We start from the raw sequence: 20,106 nt of genomic DNA, 5'->3' as shown, positions 1-20,106 counted from the left end.
ATTATATCTGAGGTGTAGAGGACCCAGGTTGCAGAAGACGACAGAGGCAGGTGTTTTAAAACAAAAAGCGCTGCGCCACAAGAAATCCATAAAAGAAGCTAAACACCCACTACAGGGGAGAAAGTACTAAACTGCAAAGGAGCCCAGCAACACAACAGAGTGGGTAACAGACTCAGGAAAAAGGGGAGAGACAAGACAATATAAGTATAGTGTCCATTCAATTTTTTCACAATAGAAAATTGAAACTTTCTCTCAACAATTCTAGTAACCTTCCCCGTGTCGTACTGTGAGACGTCTCTTCAAAACAATAAAAAAGAAAACCTCAATGCTGAAGGAGATGGACAAAAACAAAACTACTGCAATACCTGCTACCGCTGTTGAGAAATTACTCAGATGATGAATGCAGTGGATGATTATTGAAATGATTGTTAAGAGGTAAAGCCCCTATGTAATGTATAATGATTAAAGGAGATTGAGGCAGGATTTATGAAAAAAATTCGTATACGTTTTAAGTTTTCTAGTAATAATGTCAGATGAAGCGTTCCAAACCAAAACGAATGAGCCCTCTAGTGTATCTCTCCATTGCCTTGAACAGGCTGTGTGCTGCAAAATGTGCTGCAATTCGGTCCCGAATTTCCCGCGCTGGGCTGCGGATGTGACGTCACATGACGCTGCATGTGCGTTCTCCCCGTTCTCCCGTGCCGGCTTCACTGTTGGCTGCAGTACCACCAACGGCCGTCGTGGTGAAGGGTGGCGCTAGAGAGTCTCATTTCTTAAAAGGAGCCTCAAGCTCCTTTAAGTATTCTTATACCACGAATACTTCGTATTAATGAGGCCCAAAACAGCTGTAAACTAGATTTTGATGACTTGAGATCAACCGATCCAGCGCTGCCAGAGATGTGGAAAAGCGTTTTCCATTACTATTTTTGCCATAAACTGGATTATGGAATCACCTGAAAACCACCTTGTGAAAGTATAAAAAGGTTTTTGTGAATTGTGATGTTTTCAAATTAGGGCCGTTTTCATTAGCTAAAGGTTTTTAGTTTTTTTTTTTCATTATTGGGTTTTGTCCAAATCTAGGGATACTTGAAATGCGACCATCTGGCCACTGGCCACTGGCCACGTTATTACAAAAAACTCATGAAAAAAAAACTGCCTTTCTTAATGAAACAAGAAGGAAAGCAAATAAGAAGAGAACTCAGAACAACTCAAGAAACACAAGAGTAGAAAACCGACTTTGTGACTTTGTTACATCTAAACAGACGTTCAGATCAGAGTTTTCGTTTTATATTTTTTTATTTAAGTCAAACTGTCCATTCTGCACAAGATGTTGTATTTCTAATAACATCTGGTGGAATTCAGGATTCCCAGTTTCATCGGTGCTGGTGATCTACTCACACACCAAAACCATGAGATCCAGGATGTCCCAGGTCTGTCTCTGGGACTCCCAGTTGGACATGCCGGGAAACACTCCAAAGAGTTGTTCAGGCGACATCCTATGGAGATGCCCTGACCGCCTGAGTTGTGAGCAGTAACTCTATTTTGAGTCCCTCTCGTATGATCCAACCACCCTGCAGAGGAAACTCATTTTGGCAGCTTGTATCCACGATTTTGGGCATCTCTGGTAACGAATAAGCGAAAGAAAATGGATGGGTGGATGGATGGATGGATGGATGGATGGATGGATGGATGGATGGATGGATGGATGGATGGATGGATGGATGGATGGATGGATGGATGGATGGATGGATAGATGTAAATAACTGTATGATCACAGAGACTGGATTATTTCATTGATGTTGTTCCTTTGTATCTGGCCGTCATTGGGAACTGATTGATGATGAAGTTGGAGTTCTGACGACAGAGGTGTTAGATCTACTTTAGACATGCTTTTGACTACAGTTTAAAGGGAAATATGTGTATTGTATGGGTTTTGTTATTGAGGTCATGAAACTTTGTCCTAACTTCTATCTTACAGAAAAAGAGACCTTCCTGGAGCCATTTGTGCTGAAGGACTTGTTGCCGTCCTCACTGGGAAGTTACTATCGTTACACTGGTTCTTTGACCACTCCGCCCTGCAGTAAGGTGGTAGAGTGGATCATCTTCAGCAGACCAATCTACATCTCCTACAAACAGGTGAGAAAAAAAAGACGATGAATAAGCCATGGTCACATTTGGGGGAAGTTTTGACACAAACTTGAATGCAGCTTTATTGTGGGCACAAAACTGCTCAGTGTTTCGGCACTGACACCCGCTGGTAAACCAGGAAGCAAGAACACATGGAGGCACACGTCGAGCACTGGAGATCTGCAACAAAAACCACAAACGAAACACGAAACCGACACGGAGCCGACCAAAACACGAACAGCAATTGACCCAAATCTCGAGATCCAATCACAGTCTGAGCTAAGCTACCGCGACTAACCAACCCCAAAAACTACAGAGCAAGCATGCAGGTGATACGTGTATTAATGCTCTGTCGAGTTGCTTATTAAAACCAAGTTAACTGAAGACAAAGGTCTGGTTATCACTTCACCCCCCTCCAGGCGAGAGAGAGGCGGGGGGCGAGGGATGACTCCAAGGCCACACACAACTGCTTCCAAATATAATGTATTTCATTCATAAAGATAATAATATCTACCCACATGTAATGAATCGGGTTGTGTGAAAAATTTACACAAATAAAATAAAATTAAAAAAAAACTGACCTGCATCCACTACGTTGTAGAACTTCCTTGACCTCCCATCAAAGTCCATGACTCTGCTTGAGCTGCTTACTTTCCTCCATGAGAAAGAGCTCGCAGAAATCTACCCCAATCTGTAGACTGCACTCAGAATTGGTCTGATCCTTCCAGTGACAGTAGCGGAAGCAGAAAGGAGTTTTTCCAAGCTGAAGCTTATTAAAACATACTCTAGGTCCACTATGTCACAGGAGCGTCTCTCTGGACTCGCCATCATCAGCATCAATCATACAGTTGCACAACAGATTTCATATGATGATGTAATCGATGATTTTGCAGCAAAGAAGGCTAGAAAAGTCAAGTTCTAGATTGCACTTTACCACTTTACACCTGTTGTGAAAGGGTGAAAGAGCCAGGTTAAAAAATCTGCTACAGTCTTTTTTATTTATTCACTTTATTTCATTCATTAGTTATACATTTGAATGTGTGAAGGTTTAGTGTAATTTACACAAGGGCTGTGCATTGATGTGATGTGTTTTTTTTTTTTCTTCGCTGCGCGGGGGGGCGGGGGGTGGACAGTTCACCCAGGGCTCAAAAGTAGCCAGGACCGCCTCTGCTGACTCCCTGCGTAGACCTCAGCAGACCATTCTTACCCGGCCACCTGACTCCTAAAAGGGAGGGACTGTCACATCTGTCAGATTCTGTCTGAATTTAGCCTCCAGGTAGCTGCATGAAAGCAGTGATGTGCAAGTTACCACATACTGTAGTTTTATTCTGTGCAGCGAGCCTGGTTGGGACCAGGCCAACCAACAAGCATTTCATAATCTGGCTGCTCTGTTTGATCAGTCTTCCATAACGCTGATCGAAAATAAATTTAATTTACAAATATCCCTGCTATCCATTAGCGTGCATCACATTTTTACAGACAAATTGTCCTTCAGCATGATGCTCATCATTGTACAGTCTTCCATTTGGGCTATCATTTTCAAGGTGATGGATTTCATGAAGCTTGATTATCACACTGATGTCAGACTTTTGCTTATATATATTTTCTTTGCAATGTTTTTGCATTTGTTGAAATTTCTGGAAAAGGTAGAGGCCGAGGTTTTAAAGATCAGTGATGAGGGTGACGGTCTGCTCCATATAAACAATTCATGTCAAGCGTGTTTCTTTACGATGTCATGTCGGTGTTTAAATGAACTTCATTCTGAGAAAGGCTTTCCAGGGAGACAGTTTTTCAGGACAGATCTGACCCTCGGCGTTTCCTCACGACTACCTTCATAAGAAGCCTTGTTTCTCCAGAGACGGTATCTGCACAATTTACCTTATTGAAATTAAATTTAATCCATTAAGAACATATGTAGTAAGAATATGTACAAAATTCGAAATAAATAACGGCATACGATAGTTAAAATATAAGAATTTAATTGATGTTTGAGGGTTCAAGGTAAAGATATAGTTTTTATATATTTAGAATTATAACAAAGTTTCAGGCTTTCTATGTAAATGTAAAAGGTCGCTAGCTTTACACTGAAGTTCTGTTTCATTCCTTCCAGACTGCCAGTGGCAGTAAACAGAGTGGATATGTCTCCTCACGCTCCGCGCAGGTCGAGATTTAATAACAACAGTGTCACGTGAGTGACGTGTAGGCTACCTGTACGTCTATAAATACCGCCCGGTAGACTACATCCGGCCTCTTGAATCTTCTCGCTGTTAACCTGACGTACATCGCTGGTTAATCGCTCCGTAGATCCGTGTTTCGGATCTATATTTTCTGCAGGTTCGGGGAGGTAAGCTCAACTCTGGTTGGTGGTGTTTGACAGCCTGCCTGTGACTCTTGGTCGGAGCGCACGTTGTGCCCTCTAAGGCTGTGGCTGTCAAGCCATCTTACCTCTCCCTTTCTCCATCGGGAGGATCCGAGCGCCCGTGTGTCGGGCTGGCTCGCTCCCCAGCCACACAAACGGTCTTGAATTGTTTGTGCTGAGCTGATTCCTCCGAATGCTAGATGTCCCAGCCGCGTTCAGTGGTCCGCCCACTGCTCTCGTCTGTTGGTTCCTAGCCTGGCTTGGTAAGTATTTTTTACTTAAGCTTTAAAAAAAAAAAAAAAAAATATATAAATTTAAAAAAATATATATATATTAAAAAAAAAAAAAAAAAAAAAAGCTAGTCCAGAGGTTCCGGACGCGTTCTGTGGTGGCCACAGTTCTCGCTTGGATTGCCTGGCTCCACACTGAATTGTTTGGATTAAGAACAGTGGTGTGAGGAGTCTGTTAGATGTTCTGATCGAGTCTCGGTTCTCGCCCAGATTTCCTAACTTGACCCTTTTATTTTTTGGAGGAAGCGATGATGGCTTGTACATCGTGTGGCACTCTACTGTTGGTAGAGGATGGCCATGAATTGTGCCCCCAGTGTCTGGGGGTGGGGCACCTGAGGGAGGCCCTCTCCGACCCCTGCATCAACTCCAGCATTTTGCCGCTCTCGGTGAGAGAGGACCGGCTGCGTCAGGTGGAAGGCCTCCTCTTTAGGAGCGACCTCCCACCCTCTGGGCCCGCTCATGTCAGTGCAGGTTCAGTTGAGGGCGGGGAGTTGGGTGACACGAACGACGCTGCGCTCCAAGCCTTCGGGCTGATGACCAGAGAGCTTGGCCGCCTGATGTCCACCCTGGTGGTGACGCGGCGTCAGGTGTGGCTGGCGCAGGCACCCATGTCTGATGATTGCAGGCAGACGCTACGGAAGCTTCCGGTAGTGCCGGGCCAGTTGTTTGGGCCAGAGGCAGAACAGGCGTTGGAGCGCAGGAAGCAGTCGGGGTCAGGCATCAGAGGCCTGGGGTCGTCGGAGTGCGAGCATGGGACCCCCAGCTCAGCACTCCAGGAGACGGGGCGCACAAGACCTGCGCCGCTCACATCCCCCGAGCCCCCCTCCGCAGCCCTGGCAGCACAGCCGGGTTGCTGGGGGTGGTGGGCGTCAGCCCAGGGGCGCACACCCTCCACCTCGCCGGTCTCAGCGGGTGCAGGGGCAACACCAGCGTCCCCCCAAACCCCCAAATAATCCTCGAGGCACTCTATGAGGGCCTCGGGCCGGCGGTGGGCAGGTTTTCACATCAGCACCTGGCCTATTGGGCAGCCCATTCTCAGGATGTATGGGTTTTGAAAACACTGTCCCAGGGCTACAGGTTGCAGTTCCGCCGCCGGCCCCCACCACCCTCCGGGGTCAGGGAAACCTCAGTCGGAGACCCCGGGAGGTCCCTGTGTTTGTCACAAGAGATAGCCAAACTCTTGGACAAAAAGGCCATCACAAGAGTTCACCCACATACACAGAGCAGTGGGTTTTACTTAACATACTTCCTCATTCCGAAGAAGGACACTTCTCTTCGGCCTGTGCTGGACCTTCGGGGTCTGAACCAGTACCTGAAGGTCCTCCCATTTCGGATGCTGCGTACACGCGACGTCCTTCAATCTGTCACTCCAGGGGAGTGGTTCACCTCCATAGACCTCAAGGACGCCTACTTTCACGTCCCAATACACCCAGACCACAGACGGTTTCTCAGTTTTGCCTTTCAAGGCCACGCCTACCAGTTCACCGTCCTGCCTTTCGGCCTGTCCCTGGCTCCTCGCATCTTCACCAGATGCATGAGGGCTTGACATCGCTATGCCTGTCGGGAGTAAAGATTCTCCCATATCTGGACGACTGGCTTATATGCGCCCCCTCGCTCCAGGAGGCGGAGCTGATGACATCCAGGGTCCTCACACATATCGAGGCTCTGGGCATGTCGGTAAATTGGGAGAAGAGCTTGTTGCGTCCTACGCAGCAGACCACCTTTATCGGCCTGTCCCTCGATTCCGTATCGATGCAGGCACGCCTTACTGCAGAGCGGGCAGAGCGGATTCAGGACCTGCTACGGTCCTTCCGCCTCGGGATGAGGTTGCCCGTCCATGCATGGCTCCGACTGCTGGGGATGTTGTCGGCGGCCTCGGCTGTGACACCTCTGGGGCTGCTGCACCTGCGCCCCCTGCAGCCTCCAGATGGACCCTCGCCTTCACAGGTGGGTCAAGGTCAAGGTTACACACCAGTGCCTTATTCATCTCCACCGGTGGCGGGACAGCACCTTTCTATTGCACGGTGTTCCTCTCGGCTCAGTCCCTTCGAGGCGAGAGGTGGTGACAACAGATGCCTCACCTCAGGGTTGGGGTGCGGTATGGCAGAAGAGGTCAGTCCAGGGGGTTTGGGGCCCTCTGTGGCGGGGACGGCACATCAATGTCCTAGAACTCCGGACTGTCTACTTGGCGCTGAGGCACTTCTTGCCCTTTCTCAGGGGCAAGCATGTCCTCGTCCGGACAGACAACACTTCGACAGTGTTTCATGTCAACCACCAGGGGGGAACCAGGTCGCTGGACTCCTTGAACGAGGCCCGGAGGTTGTGGATGTGGGCTCATCCTCAATTGGCCTCCTTGAGGGCAATGCACCTCCCTGGCAGAGCCAACGTGGTGGCGGATTCCCTCTCACGCCGGCAGCTGCCCCCAGGGGACTGGCGGTTGCACCCCCAGGTGGTGCGAATGATTTGGGATCGATACGGGGAAGCCCGTGTGGATCTGTTCGCCTCGGAGTGTACGACTCATTGTCCACTGTGGTTCTCCTTGGCAGAGACCAGTGCCCCGCTCGGGATGGACGCTCTCGCCAACACTTGGCCGAGAGGCCTCCTTTATGCGTTCCCTCCGATTCCCCTGGTGATGCCCACGCTTCACAGGGTGAGATTATCGGGTCACAGTGTCCTCCTGGTGGCGCCCAAGTGGCCCTCGAGGATTTGGTTCTCCACGCTCCTCAGCCTGTTGGACGGGGAGCCTTGGCAGCTCCCAGTACGGTCGGACCTCCTGTCCCAGCTGGGCGGGGAGGTATGGCATCCCTCTCCGAGCCTCCTTCAACTCTGGGCCTGGCCGTTGAGAGGGAAGGGTCATTCTTGACGCACCTTGAGCCCTCGGTATGTGAGACCTTGCAGAATGCTAGAGCTCCTTCCACAAGAAGGGTGTATTCGCATTGCTGGGCCGCTTTCTCCTCCTGGTGCAGGGACGGGGGTTTTGACCCGATCTCCTGTCCGTTACAAATTGTACTGCGGTACCTGCAGTATCTGTTTGAGGCAGGCCGGGCGGCCTCGACCTTGAAGGTGCACGTAGCGGCTATTTCTGTCCACCATGGCCACATCGATGGTAGACCAGTTGGTGCGCATTACTGGGTGGCACAGTTTCTGCGGGGTGCCAGGAGACTGCGCCCCCCCAGAGTGCAGCGTGCAGCAGCATGGGACCTGCCGCTGGTCCTGCAGGCCTTGGGCGAGGCACCCTTTGAGCCTATGGCAGGGGGGTCCTTGAGGACGACGTCATGGAAGACCGCCTTTCTGTTGGCTGTTACGTCTGCCAAGCGTGTGAGCGAGCTCCACGCCCTTTCAGTCAGTCCTACGTGCCTTCGGTGGAAGGAAGACAGCTCAGGAGTGACCCTGTGGCCAAATGTCGCTTTCCTGCCAAAGGTGTTACCCCCTGACCATGCCAATCAGGCCATAGAGTTGGCAGCATACCATCCTCCCCCGTTTGAGTCCCGGCTGGAGGAGCGGGCTAATTTGCTGTGCCCAGTCCGGGCGTTGCGGCTCTACCTTCAGGCAACACAGAGCTTTCGACGCTCTGAGCAGTTGTTTGTGTGCTACAGGGGGGCGCACAAGGGCCGTGCCCTGTCGAAGCAACGTCTCTCCCACTGGATTGTTGAAGCAATCAAACAGGCTTATGACGTGGCAGGTAGACCTGCCCCTTCAGGCGTTGTCTGTCATTCCACCAGGGGTGTGGCCACTTCCTGGGCGGCAATGAGAGGGGTACCGTTGTCCGAGATCTGTGCAGCGGCATCCTGGACGGTGCCGTGCACCTTCTCCAGGTTCTATCGCCTTAACGTGGCCTCTGGGTCCACGCTGGCTTTGGCCGTTCTGCCACTGGCTTCTGCGGCTGACCACTAGGTGGGTGTTGTTCCTCGTGACAGTGCTGGTATGAGTCATCCACTCTGTTTACTGCCACTGGCAGTCTGGAAGGAATGAAACAGAACGTAAGTTACGGATGTAACTATGGTTCTGTGAATTCCTGGATGACTGCCAGTCACACCGGTCACTCCGAACTTCCTGCGAGAAGATTCTGGGAGGCCGGATGTAGTCTACCGGGCGGTATTTATAGACGCACAGGTAGCCTACACGTCACTCACGTGACACTGTTGTTATTAAATCTCGACCTGCGCGGAGCGCGAGGAGACATATCCACTCTGTTTACTGCCACTGGCAGTCATCCAGGAATTCACAGAACCATAGTTACATCCGTAACTTACGTTTGTAATTTGATGGAAACATCTGGATATTAGTTATATTAGCATATTTTAGAGGTAATATTTCTCTGTACCTAATAATACATATTTGTCTGTCTAGGAGATCTTGACACCTTTTAAATATAAACATTTATACTTCTTGATGAAACAATATTGCTGTATTGCAAATATCTACAATGTGACGCTCTCAAAGATGCGGTCTTTACAAGGATTAGTAGTGTCAGCTTAGTTTGAGCTATCTTTGTTGTCTACAACATGTAAGACACCTGACCTGTAAACGAACGGAGACATCACAAGCACAGATTTCTCTCAGTAGGCAATTGCAGTTTCATTTATATGGTGAGGTTTCACTGGCGACTCGGTACACATTTCTGAAACAGTATATATCAGTTCCTCATGGCCGTGCTCCCACTGGGGTTTTTCTTTTCTTTTTTTTTTTGTTGCACAATTTCTACAGCTGAATACCTGAGTGGACATTATTATGAGCATGTTTTATTCACGAATGTGCAACGTTTTCTTGTACATTCAGCATTTGACATAAATATGGGGCCATACAAAAGCACATCAATAAAGATCAGCATGAATTCTTATATGCTATTCATCACCGATGTTGCCTGGCCACATATTGAATAGATACTCCTACCCAGGACCACATACTGAATTGACTCAATTATGATCCAAAAATTAGAATTCAAGCTCAGACTTCTGTGTCGGCACAAGTCATTATGATGGAAAACAATCAGATATGAGCCCCTTCAACAGAAAAGAGCAAAAGCAGGCTCAGACAAAAATGATCTATTCATGTGAAAACTGAATAGTTAAAACAAATCTGGAACTCTCTGCTCCTTGAGACGTTTACCTCTGTCAAATTACTGTGAATCTGCTTTTTTACACCCTGAACACCGCTTCTCTGCAGCCAAACACTCGCCTGCACACAAGCTGTTTGTGAGTTGCAAAACACATTGTACGGCACATCCATCTGTTCACACAGACTGAACGGTGACACTTCAGTCACACAGTGTGTGTCCACGCGCTGGTTTGGATGTATTTCCATATGCACCAGCCCAACTCTACTCAGCACAACGTGTTCACTACTTTGCAGAACGTAAGCTGTTCGGATTAAAACAACTTCAGGAAAAGTTTTTCTGTCTCGTCCCGAGGCCACAGAATGTTTCGTACTGAGCTCTGGTTCAATGTTTTCCCCTGTGCTTATAAAATTTTACTCAGCAGGCTTTCTACAGTATTGCTGGATCAATCAAATGTACCTTGCAAAAAGCCTCAAAATAAAAACCTTGTTGATGATATTTCATGTTTCTGTGTTTACCCCTGAGTGGTGGAAGCTCGCTACACTGTCAGTTTACAAATCAGAGTGTACAACATGAGCAGATTTGCTTATTTTTTCCAGTTACAGTATAAATGAGTGATTTTGTTGTCATACATGTTTCAACACGGCTCTGAGCACATGTTTGAACTGGTGAGGTTGCTGCTGGCACAGCGCTCGCTCACACTGGTGTTTGAACTGGGCCTGAAGCTGCGGATGCTGGAACTAGGTTTTACATTCGGGCTGCTGTCGGAGTCGGAGGTACTAATACCACTACTACTACTACTACTACTACTACTACTACTACTGTCTTTAGCAGACACTTTTATCCAAAGCGACTTACATCTGAGAGAACAACACAAGCAAGAAATCACATAAGAGGGTCCAGCAGCTAAGTGCTGGTCAGACTGCTGTGAGTCCATTTGGACACGAGTGCTGTTTTTTCCCTTTATATAAGAGAGCTACGTCTAAAAGTGCATGCATCTACTAGATGCAGAAGTGCTCCTTAAAGAGCTGAGTCTTTAGCTTGCTCTTAAAAGTAGGTACAGATCCTGCAGATCAGACAGAGTTTGGTAGGTCGTTCCACCATCAGGGAACAATGGAGGAGAAGAGTCTAACTACTGATTTCACACCACGTTGTGGTGGAAGCACCAGGCGTCTTTCACTGGCTGAGCGGAGCTGTGGAGAGGGAGTGTAGCTCTGGATGAAGGAGTGAAGGTAGAGGGAGTGTAGCTCTGGATAAAGGAGTGAAGGTAGAGGGAGTGTAGCTCTGGATGAAGGAGTGAAGGTAGAGGGAGTGTAGCTCTGGATGAAGGAGTGAAGGTAGAGGGAGTGTAGCTCTGGATGAAGGAGTGAAGGTAGAGGGAGTGTAGCTCTGGATGAAGGAGTGAAGGTAGAGGGAGCCGTTTGGGTAATTGTTTGGTAGCCAAAAGCAGAGCTTTGAACTTGATGCTGCAACTGGAAGCCAGTACAGAGAGATTAGTAGCAGAGTGACATGAGCTCTCTTGGGTTGGTTGAAGACCAGACGTGCTGCTGCATTCTGGATCATCTGCAGAGGTTTAACTGAGCAGCAAGAAGGCCGACCAACAAGGAGTTACAGTAATCAATGCGTGACATGACCAGAGCCTGAACCAAGAGCTGTGTCGTATGTTCTGCCAGGTAGGGTCTGATTGTCCTGGTGTTGTAAAGGAACAACATCTGAAGGGAAATTTGGGGATGAGGGTGCTGCAACTATGCTGGCATCACTGTGGACACTGTTGTGGCAGGGACTGGCATTCTTGCGAGGGCTGGAGCTACTTGGGAGGACGTGGTTGCCTTGGAGGTTGATGATGCAGGATACTGGACCACTTCTGTTCTCATCACTTACATCTTGTGGGGATGATTAGATGTCCCGTGTCATTTTTAAATGATTGCTATAAAGTGTTTTTGTTTGTTTTTAATGGCTCCATGCTGTCCTGACAAATAAACTCCAGTTTGCTCCCTCTTCGCTGCTTTTCTTCTCAACACCTGATCCCCATTTTTTAAAGGTGGGTTTAGGAGCTCCATGTGTCGTCCTTGTCCCGGTGTTCTCCCACTGCCTGCTGACATGGCCTTGATCAGTTCCCTTTATGTCTTTAAGGTGCTTTAAGTCTTCTGATCGAGTTTCCTCTACCACAACAGCCTCACCATTGCAGTCCGCCTGTGAAAAAATGCTTTTACATTCATTCGGTATTTGTGTTCAGCACTGGTGGAAAACAGTGGAACGCCCTCTCTGGCTTAAGTGTGAGGTGGTGTGGATCAAACGGGACAGATCAAGAACTTTGGCTCATGCGGTGTGCTCATGCTAGGCAAACTGTGTTCCCAATAACGACTGAACCACAAAGTCCAGTTCGTTGGATTCATGTATTGAATTATTATCAATAATAAGTAAAGAAAGAAGTAAAAAAGCAAAGAAAAAGTGTGTTCAAATATATCTCATTCACAAGCTATGAGCTTTCAACCATCAGAATGATTTTGGTGGAAGAAGTTCATCCCAAAGGATTCACATGTTTGCTCGCCCTTGTGCTTGTATGGATTTCCCACATTTATTTTGCTTTGATGCTGCACAGCCACCCCAGATACACAGAGTCTTAACCGTGATTAAAGTGCAGCTGTACAAACACGCATTTTCTTTTAAAATGCATTTCAACTTTGAAATGAGAGCGCTTTAGTGAGGTATAGACATCAACATGGTGCCAGAACCTGCATTAAAATAAAAATCATCAAAGCTTCACTTAAAATGCCTTTGTGTCAAATCAGAAGATTATGTTGTGCTTTGAAGTGAAACATCTTTAATGCGTGAAAGACCTTCAGTGATCACAGCCTATCACTCTTCTTTCCAAACTTTGGAAATGTTATTATTGAGCCGACTCATTTGTAAACCTTTTAAGTTTCCTTGATAATCTATGCCTTTTTTTTCTCACACTGTCTCAGAACCTGATTATTTCACACAAACAATGATCATCAGACTGAAATCAGAGGAACACTATTCTCAGGAGCTGAATTTGACTATGAATAATGGCTCTCCTTTTATCGTTATTATTATAATTAATTACATGCTATGCTTATGAATTTATATAAATAACAAATTATGCATCTGTCTGAGGTTTGGAACATTTCGGTTAGGCCCGTCACCTTTATTCAAATAGTGCCATTTTGCATTTAATCATTTTACAACCACAAATTAGAAAAAAGAAGAAAAAAAATCAATATTCTTCTTTATTTTGTATTTTTGATTTAAGTATCTTTAACATGACTTTACAAAAACAGGATTTTATTTAGTAGAAGCAGCCTTTTACAAGTGTAGTTGAAACCTGATGGTAAACCCAGTATATCATATTTCAATATATCTATATTTTAAGGTGATAAAGAACTGCAGTCTGTACTCTTTTAAAAGTTCAAGGTTGTTTTAACATGTATATACTGTAGTATTTAGTATTCATGCTTTACGTGTATAGTTGCTTACTCATTACCATCATATTCTTTAAAAGTAAAATATCATTAGCTTGTATTTGAATAAATATCTGGTTTCAGTCTTGTATTATTTCCTCTGTGGACCATGTGGATGTGTCTCCTTTTCACATCATAACGACCAAATAATGTGAGTTCTGATTCACTCTGTTTTTGCTTCTCCTCTTCTGTGTCTCCACCTTTCTTGCTTCACCGTTGTGGCACCAGTTGGAGGCTTTCTACTCCATCTTCACCACAGAGCAGCAGGACCATGTGAAGTCGGTGGAATACCTGCGCAGCAACTTCAGACCCATCCAGACCATCGATGGCCGCCACGTCCTCAAGTCAGCCGTCAGGGACGCCTGGATGCCTGACCTCTCAGACAACGGCCGCAGGCCGTACGACGCAGAGCCTTCCAATGGTAGGACCTCCTCTATATCTACTGTATACGGCGTAACATACCTTCATTGATTAAGACACTTTATAGACTCTTTACTGTAGTGACTATTACTTGGAATCCCGACAGCAAACCAGAGAATAATGTTCCCTGAACCTTACTTCACTATATGCTTTAATGCTTCTCTGAAGTTGGCTTGGACCTTTGATTATTGTTTTCATAATTTTTTCATTCTAAAAACGTTCAACTTGAAGATTCAAGTTTTTGTTTCAGTTTTCTATTTATTTCGGTAATCACATTTTTAACTGTTTCACCTGTGTCTCGTGCGGTGTCAGGACAATGACCTGCAAAACAAAAGCGTTGAGTGATTTGTATATTTTGTATGTTTTGATGTCAACTCTTTCAGCCCTGTGAGCGCACATAAAACAAGTTGTGAGTTTTGATTATTTTTAAACACTTTAAAAACATTATCTCATTAAGGAGACCGAATACCATTCATGCAAACATCCATTTTAGTGTGTAAGAATATGGGGTGTCGTCGCAGAGAGTCTCTGGACAAAGTTAACATCTGGCTTCCCTTTGTCCACAGTTCAGTTTTAAGTGGTATTTGAAAGTGGAGCAGTTTCTCAGCAGGTATGGGTTCCTATGTTTGCCTTAACGTCTCCTCAGCGCTGATACTGTGCAGCAATCTTTATAGATTTGGTTCATTTTTTGTACATGGATCACCTGCCTTTGTTCCTACAGGGCTTTTTATTCCTGAGTGAGTTTTATTAGAGTTATGTTGTTTCTGCATCTGTTTGGCTATTGGTTCCCTCTCCCTTCACACATGAATCATTTTTGATGATTAAACCTACCGAAGCAGACGTACAATTAATTTGAACCGTGACTTAATAAAAACAAAGAACTAAAACAAAACAGTAGTCTTAAGGTGGTCCTAACGTTGAGATCTTCTACCCACCCGGGATGTGCCGCCCCCTCCAGCCACCTTAAGACCTTGTTTGTTGTTTTGAAGTAAATGCTCATTAATGACTTAAGCAGTATCTGGCATCGGATAAATCGGTGCCCTGTTTGTCTGAAGCCACTGTCAAAGGACACGTGCATATCAACCAGCGGACAGCAAGAGACAGACCCAGATGGGGGCAGGGGTTTCCCACAGTTTCCCACAGTTACCCACAGGACGATCCCCACTCACGGACGGGGCAGAAGCTCCCTCAGGATTGTTGGGAAACATTTATATGCATTTTTTTAAGGGGTCCTATTACGTTGTTGCTTTTGGGGGGAGCAACATGAGTTTCCATATCACACGCACACACATAGAAACTCATCTGGATACTACTGTATATTTAAGGGTGTACACCTGCCTGAGTTGGACTCCAGGAGATCATTGTGACCCCTAAAAATGAATAAGCATTAACATATCATGAATTAATGTTTCTTTTATTAGCAATAACAGCTTAAACAGATTTTTTCATTCAAATATGCCATCTCTTGATAAAGATGATACATATGGATACCACAGCAGGAGTAAATATAGAACAATGTTAGTTGTGCATACAGATGTATATTTATAAGCTTAGCACAAAAAGCAAGGAAATTTGTTGTTTGGTAGATTCTTTCTTTGTTGTTGCTTCCTAGCAAAAAAAAAAATGTAGGAAAGCCTCTGTATTTCCCTTTTATATGGCACCACATTTGTCAAGAACATGCATTTGTGGGAGGAGCAGCAGAGCTGAGGATGTGGGTTGCTCATGAAACATTTGCCAAATCTTCTCTGCCAATGCCAAATAGCTTTTTTTTCTTTGCTACCAACTCTTGTTTTGATCCTCTGGTACCCCCAGTATCTGCCAGGAAGACCGTTTCCTCACCTTGTCAGAGGTTCAGTACCGTCTTCTAATGATTTGCAGTCAAGATTTGCAGGACGATAATGCCGACGGCTCTCTGCCCAGACAATCTGGAACAGACTGCATCCAGCCAATATCTGGTCTCACAGGGCTGCCAGGAGTTCTGCCATGACGGCCCTTCACCGCCAGGCCCGTTTGCGCTGGTGTCGGCAACACGTGCACTAAAACCTGAACATGTGATGAGTGATCTGTCCAGATTCTGGCTATGGCAGTTGGATCGTAGGGTCAAAGTGTGGAGAAGACGTGGAGAACGCTTGCTGATTGTATAGAGTAACATGGTGTGGGTAGGCTGGAAAAATCAGACTCTTTATCATTGGAAGCAATCTCAGTGCAGAGAGGGATCAAGATGCAATTCTGAAACCAGTAGCAATCCCATATCCTCCAAGATGACAACGCTCGCCCCCCCCCCCAGAGCAGGTTTATCAGAGACCAACTCCAGAATCTGGGAGGAGAGGATTGTATGGCCTGCCAGCAGTCCTGACCGTGCCAGAGTGACCAACACAACCAAGCTAGCTGACCTGCGATTCTTTGGAACTCTGATCAGTCAGCTTTGCTAAATATGAACTATCAATTACCCAAGTACTGTGTACTTGTGTACTTACCATTGAAAAATGGTTCACAGTTACTTTCTTTTAGATTCGGATATCTGAATATTCATGTTGAATACAGTTTAATGTTTTGGGGTAAAAGTCTTCAGAAGTTGCTGTTTTGGCTGTTTTCTGTTAGCAGATGAGAGATGAGATGTGAGAGTGCAGTCATCGATGGCAGTTAAGTAAAGTTCAGTAGCGCTGCGGTGTCATGCAGCGTTAGCACTGTGGCCTGACCGCCTGGGTGTGTGTGTGTGTGTGTGTGTGGAGGGGGGTAATGGGGTGGGGTGGGTGACTATTTTTGTAAAAAATGTGTTTAACCTTATTGCTTAAACATTTAAATGGTGCTTTTGTTATTTTTACTCTTTTCTCTCTAATCTGCTTCAATATGACAACTTGTTTGTGGTGGAAGCTTTTTAATTTAAAAAAAATGAGGATATTGGTGTTGCTCATAACCTCGGGGGGAACTGGTTGTTTTCTCTTTGTGTGTGTGTGTGTGTGTGTGTGTGTGTGTGTGTGTGTGTGTGTGTGTGTGTGTGTGTGTGTGTGTGTGTGTGTGTGTGTGTGTGTGTGAGTGCCTGCCTGGACTAGCGCTCCGTCATTCTGGGTAACTCCCCGAGCATAAGGCAGTGGGAGGCACGCTCCTCATCCTTCTATTCCTGCCTCATTACCACTCCAACAACATGGCACATTCTGCTGTATTTGTGTGTGTTTTTGTGTGTTTGTGGGCATGCACGATGCATGTGTGCGCATGCATTTGTCTCTCAGGGGTTTTCTTTGTATGTGGCATTGCATCTGTGCTTCGTCAGTTGTTCCAGCTGGGTTTTGTTCCCCTCCGTCCTTTCATGCTCGCTTCCATATGGTCAGGCAGAGAGGTGCATCACTGAGGGGCACGCACATCCAAAATCCTGCTCACATATATACATATATATGTGTGTTTTCCTCTGGCAGAGCCTCGTAACGGTCCAGCAATATGTCCTTGAGCGCTGCTTCAGGACGTTCCCTACATCTACAAAGGACATGCAGATTAGGATGAAGGACAAGTTGCGCTGCACTTGAGCAGCTCTCAAAACAGGTCAAAGACAAAGTCTGAAGAGGTTTAAATGAGGGTTTGGTAATGAAATGTCAGAAAACCCTGAATATTTCTTGAAGCACTTTTAAATTCATAACTAGAAGTGTAAAAAAAAAAAGTTTTAATAAAAAAAAAAACTGGAACCACAACAAAATGAAAAGGACCATCTGGGAAATATTTCAGGAATGACATTCACCAAACTCTGTTTAAATACTAACTTTAAATACTAACTAAGTGGAAAAACCCCCCTGAGGTAGGGAAACCCAGAGTTTCAGGTTTCAGATCAGGGGCCTCATTTAAAATGGACTGCGTAGAATTCATACTAAAAGTGCACGTACGCTCAAAAGCCGAAAATGCCGGGCGCAAAAAAAAATCCGGATCAATAAAACCATGTGCACGCAGATTTGCACGCAACGTTCCTTTATGAATCACAGACCTGCGCAGCTGAATCCGCCTCTAATCCCGCCCTCGACACGCCCATAAATGCATATGGATGAGCCTACTGAGCATGCGCAGTGGCTTCCTGCAGCCTGTTAGGCGTCAGAATGAATTAGAAGTAGCAGCCACCGTGACACTGACTTTCACGGAGACAGAGATGTTGTAGATGATGTGGAGGACAGGAAAACCACATTATTTGGTGGTCACAGTAAAAGTTAGAATAAGTATATAAATAGTATACAATAAAATAAAGCGAGTGAGTGGCAGCACGCCGTTGCTGCGCTAAACGCCGTGAGTTCCCCGGCGCAACAGGGGGAAACACGTCCCCCCGTCTTTTCAAAATCATGTTTTTTTTCCCCTTACTTTTTACAGTTTAAAAACTAACGGTAGGCTCAGCCTTAAATTGCAAATTATCAAGACACTGTATGAAAGCGATACGAGAACGGCCCCGCAGCCCCACTTCACCCCCCCTCCCCCTCCTCCTCTCCCGTCTCCCCTCAGAGCTGCTCAGGGCGGGTTTATGGTTCTGCGTCACACCAATGCAGAGCCTACGGCGTAGGGTACGCGGCGACGCGCACCTACGCCGTAGGGTCTGCGTTGGTGACGCAGAACCATAAACCTTCCCTCTGCGTCGTTTTAACGCGGGACCCTAATTTAGGCACCATACACCTGCACGTAAAGGTTTCACGCGCGCGTAAAACTCATATGAAGAAAAATCTGAGTCCCTTTAGGGGCTCCGTGGGGCTCCCTAAACGCAGCCCCTCATTTGTTCTGTCCTAAAGCGGGTGAAGAAGAGGCTGCAGCTCCAGCAGCAGCAGAGTCCTGACTGACTGAGCTTCACACAGAGGGACACGATCAGCGCTATTTTATTTTATTTTATTATTTTATTATTTTAAGTCTGATATATGTTGTGATGTGTGATGACATTATTAAGAGTATGACATGAATCTGGCTTCATTTCACCACCTCAATCCCTGCGTCGCCAGTTCCCCGTGTCTTAAGTAAATTCTTACGGGAGGGTCCGAGTTGCCGTAAAGTTAAGCAGATTTTTCGGTTAGTTTTTTCTTTTTAGATCCGAGGATTTGCGTAGAAGGTGGCTTCCGCAACTTTCAGGTGCTTTTTCTGCGCAAGCAAGCTTTATAGATGAGGCCCCAGGTGTTTAGAGCTAATTCAGTCAACTCTGAGTATGTTGACCCTGAGTTAAGTGTGTGCACGAGCAGATAATGAAACCAGGACACTTTCATGTAGGGCGATACTGCTGGTGAAAGGTGAAATAGCTGAAGATGAAAAACAATTCATACAGGTAATTTGAATGTAAATGGCTCATGGTTTACTGTCACTTTAACAATATTTTGTCCTTGCAAAGCAAGAATAATTCAAGGAGCTTTGATGGCAACATGGGTGGCAACAATACATCGAATCACTCCTGAAAAATCCTAAAGCAAAATTCCTTTTGCTCAGAGGGGTGGAAGCAGGTTGCTACCAAAAAAACCATCCTTCTGAATCATGAATGGTATTGATTTCTAAGTCATGTACCCAGAATTCTGTGAAATTCCTCTTTGATGGCTCCTGTGGCCAGGAACTACAAACATTCAGAAAGCGCTTGACAGCCAGGGCCACTTTCTCATTCCTCTGCATGACGATCCCTTGTTAATATGTTCAGCGTCCCTGGCGTTATGAAGGCAATTCCCATTTGAAAATATAAATAAATAAAGCGACATCAAGTGTGTGCTGTGAACCAAGGACGTGACCGAGATGTGTTGTGGCCAGGTGTGTTGCTGGTGATCCCAGCAGTGTTTGGCCATGTTCAAGCATCAGCCGTGCAAGACATCCAGCTGTCATTTATCACTGCCTTACCTGTGTTTATTTGGGGTCTGGTTTGGACAGAGAGTTTCAGGGGCCCAGATGCATTCTGGGAGTTTCTTCCACAGGTGAGGAGCATAAAATTCTGAACGCTCCCTCACCTTGTTTGGATCTCACTCTGGGTATAAAGTAGGCTTGACTCTGACGACTTGGGGGTTCAGGGTGGTTCATAATGGTCCAGGAGGAGGAAAACTGATCTTATTTTTTGGACATGATCCAAGGTGGTAGCAGTTGTCTCGTGTCTCGTTGTGATCATCTTTTGCATTATCTTCTGAGTCGGTAAGATGTGACGAAGGTACAGCATCAAAACATCATTCCAGGTCTGCAGTATGGTGGAGGGAGCACCATGATTTGGGCTTTACTTTTTCAGTGCTTGGATCACTTCCCATCATGGAGTGGGACCTGAATTCCTGAATGTATCAATATATCAAACATTATAATGGCAAGATAGCCGAGTTGAGCTTATTTTAATTCAGCTTTATTTATATAACGCCAAATCTCGACAAACATCACGTCAAAAAACATCAACAATAAAGT

General features: G+C 46.0%; 1 protein-coding gene across 1 annotated transcript in view; it reads left to right on the top strand.

Annotated features, from left to right (window-relative positions):
- LOC133449557 (receptor-type tyrosine-protein phosphatase gamma-like) overlaps nt 1–20,106 on the top strand; it is a 448,089-nt gene that overhangs the window by 353,911 nt on the left and 74,072 nt on the right. The window contains exons 7-8 of the mRNA XM_061728722.1: nt 1,979–2,136; nt 13,543–13,735. Of these exons, the coding sequence (XP_061584706.1) occupies nt 1,979–2,136; nt 13,543–13,735 (351 nt within the window). The remainder of the gene's footprint in view (nt 1–1,978; nt 2,137–13,542; nt 13,736–20,106) is intronic.

Source organism: Cololabis saira, chromosome 8 (assembly GCF_033807715.1).
Source record: "Cololabis saira isolate AMF1-May2022 chromosome 8, fColSai1.1, whole genome shotgun sequence".
Classification (NCBI taxonomy): Eukaryota; Metazoa; Chordata; class Actinopteri; order Beloniformes; family Belonidae; genus Cololabis; species Cololabis saira.
This window is presented reverse-complemented; position numbering and strand designations above follow the sequence as displayed.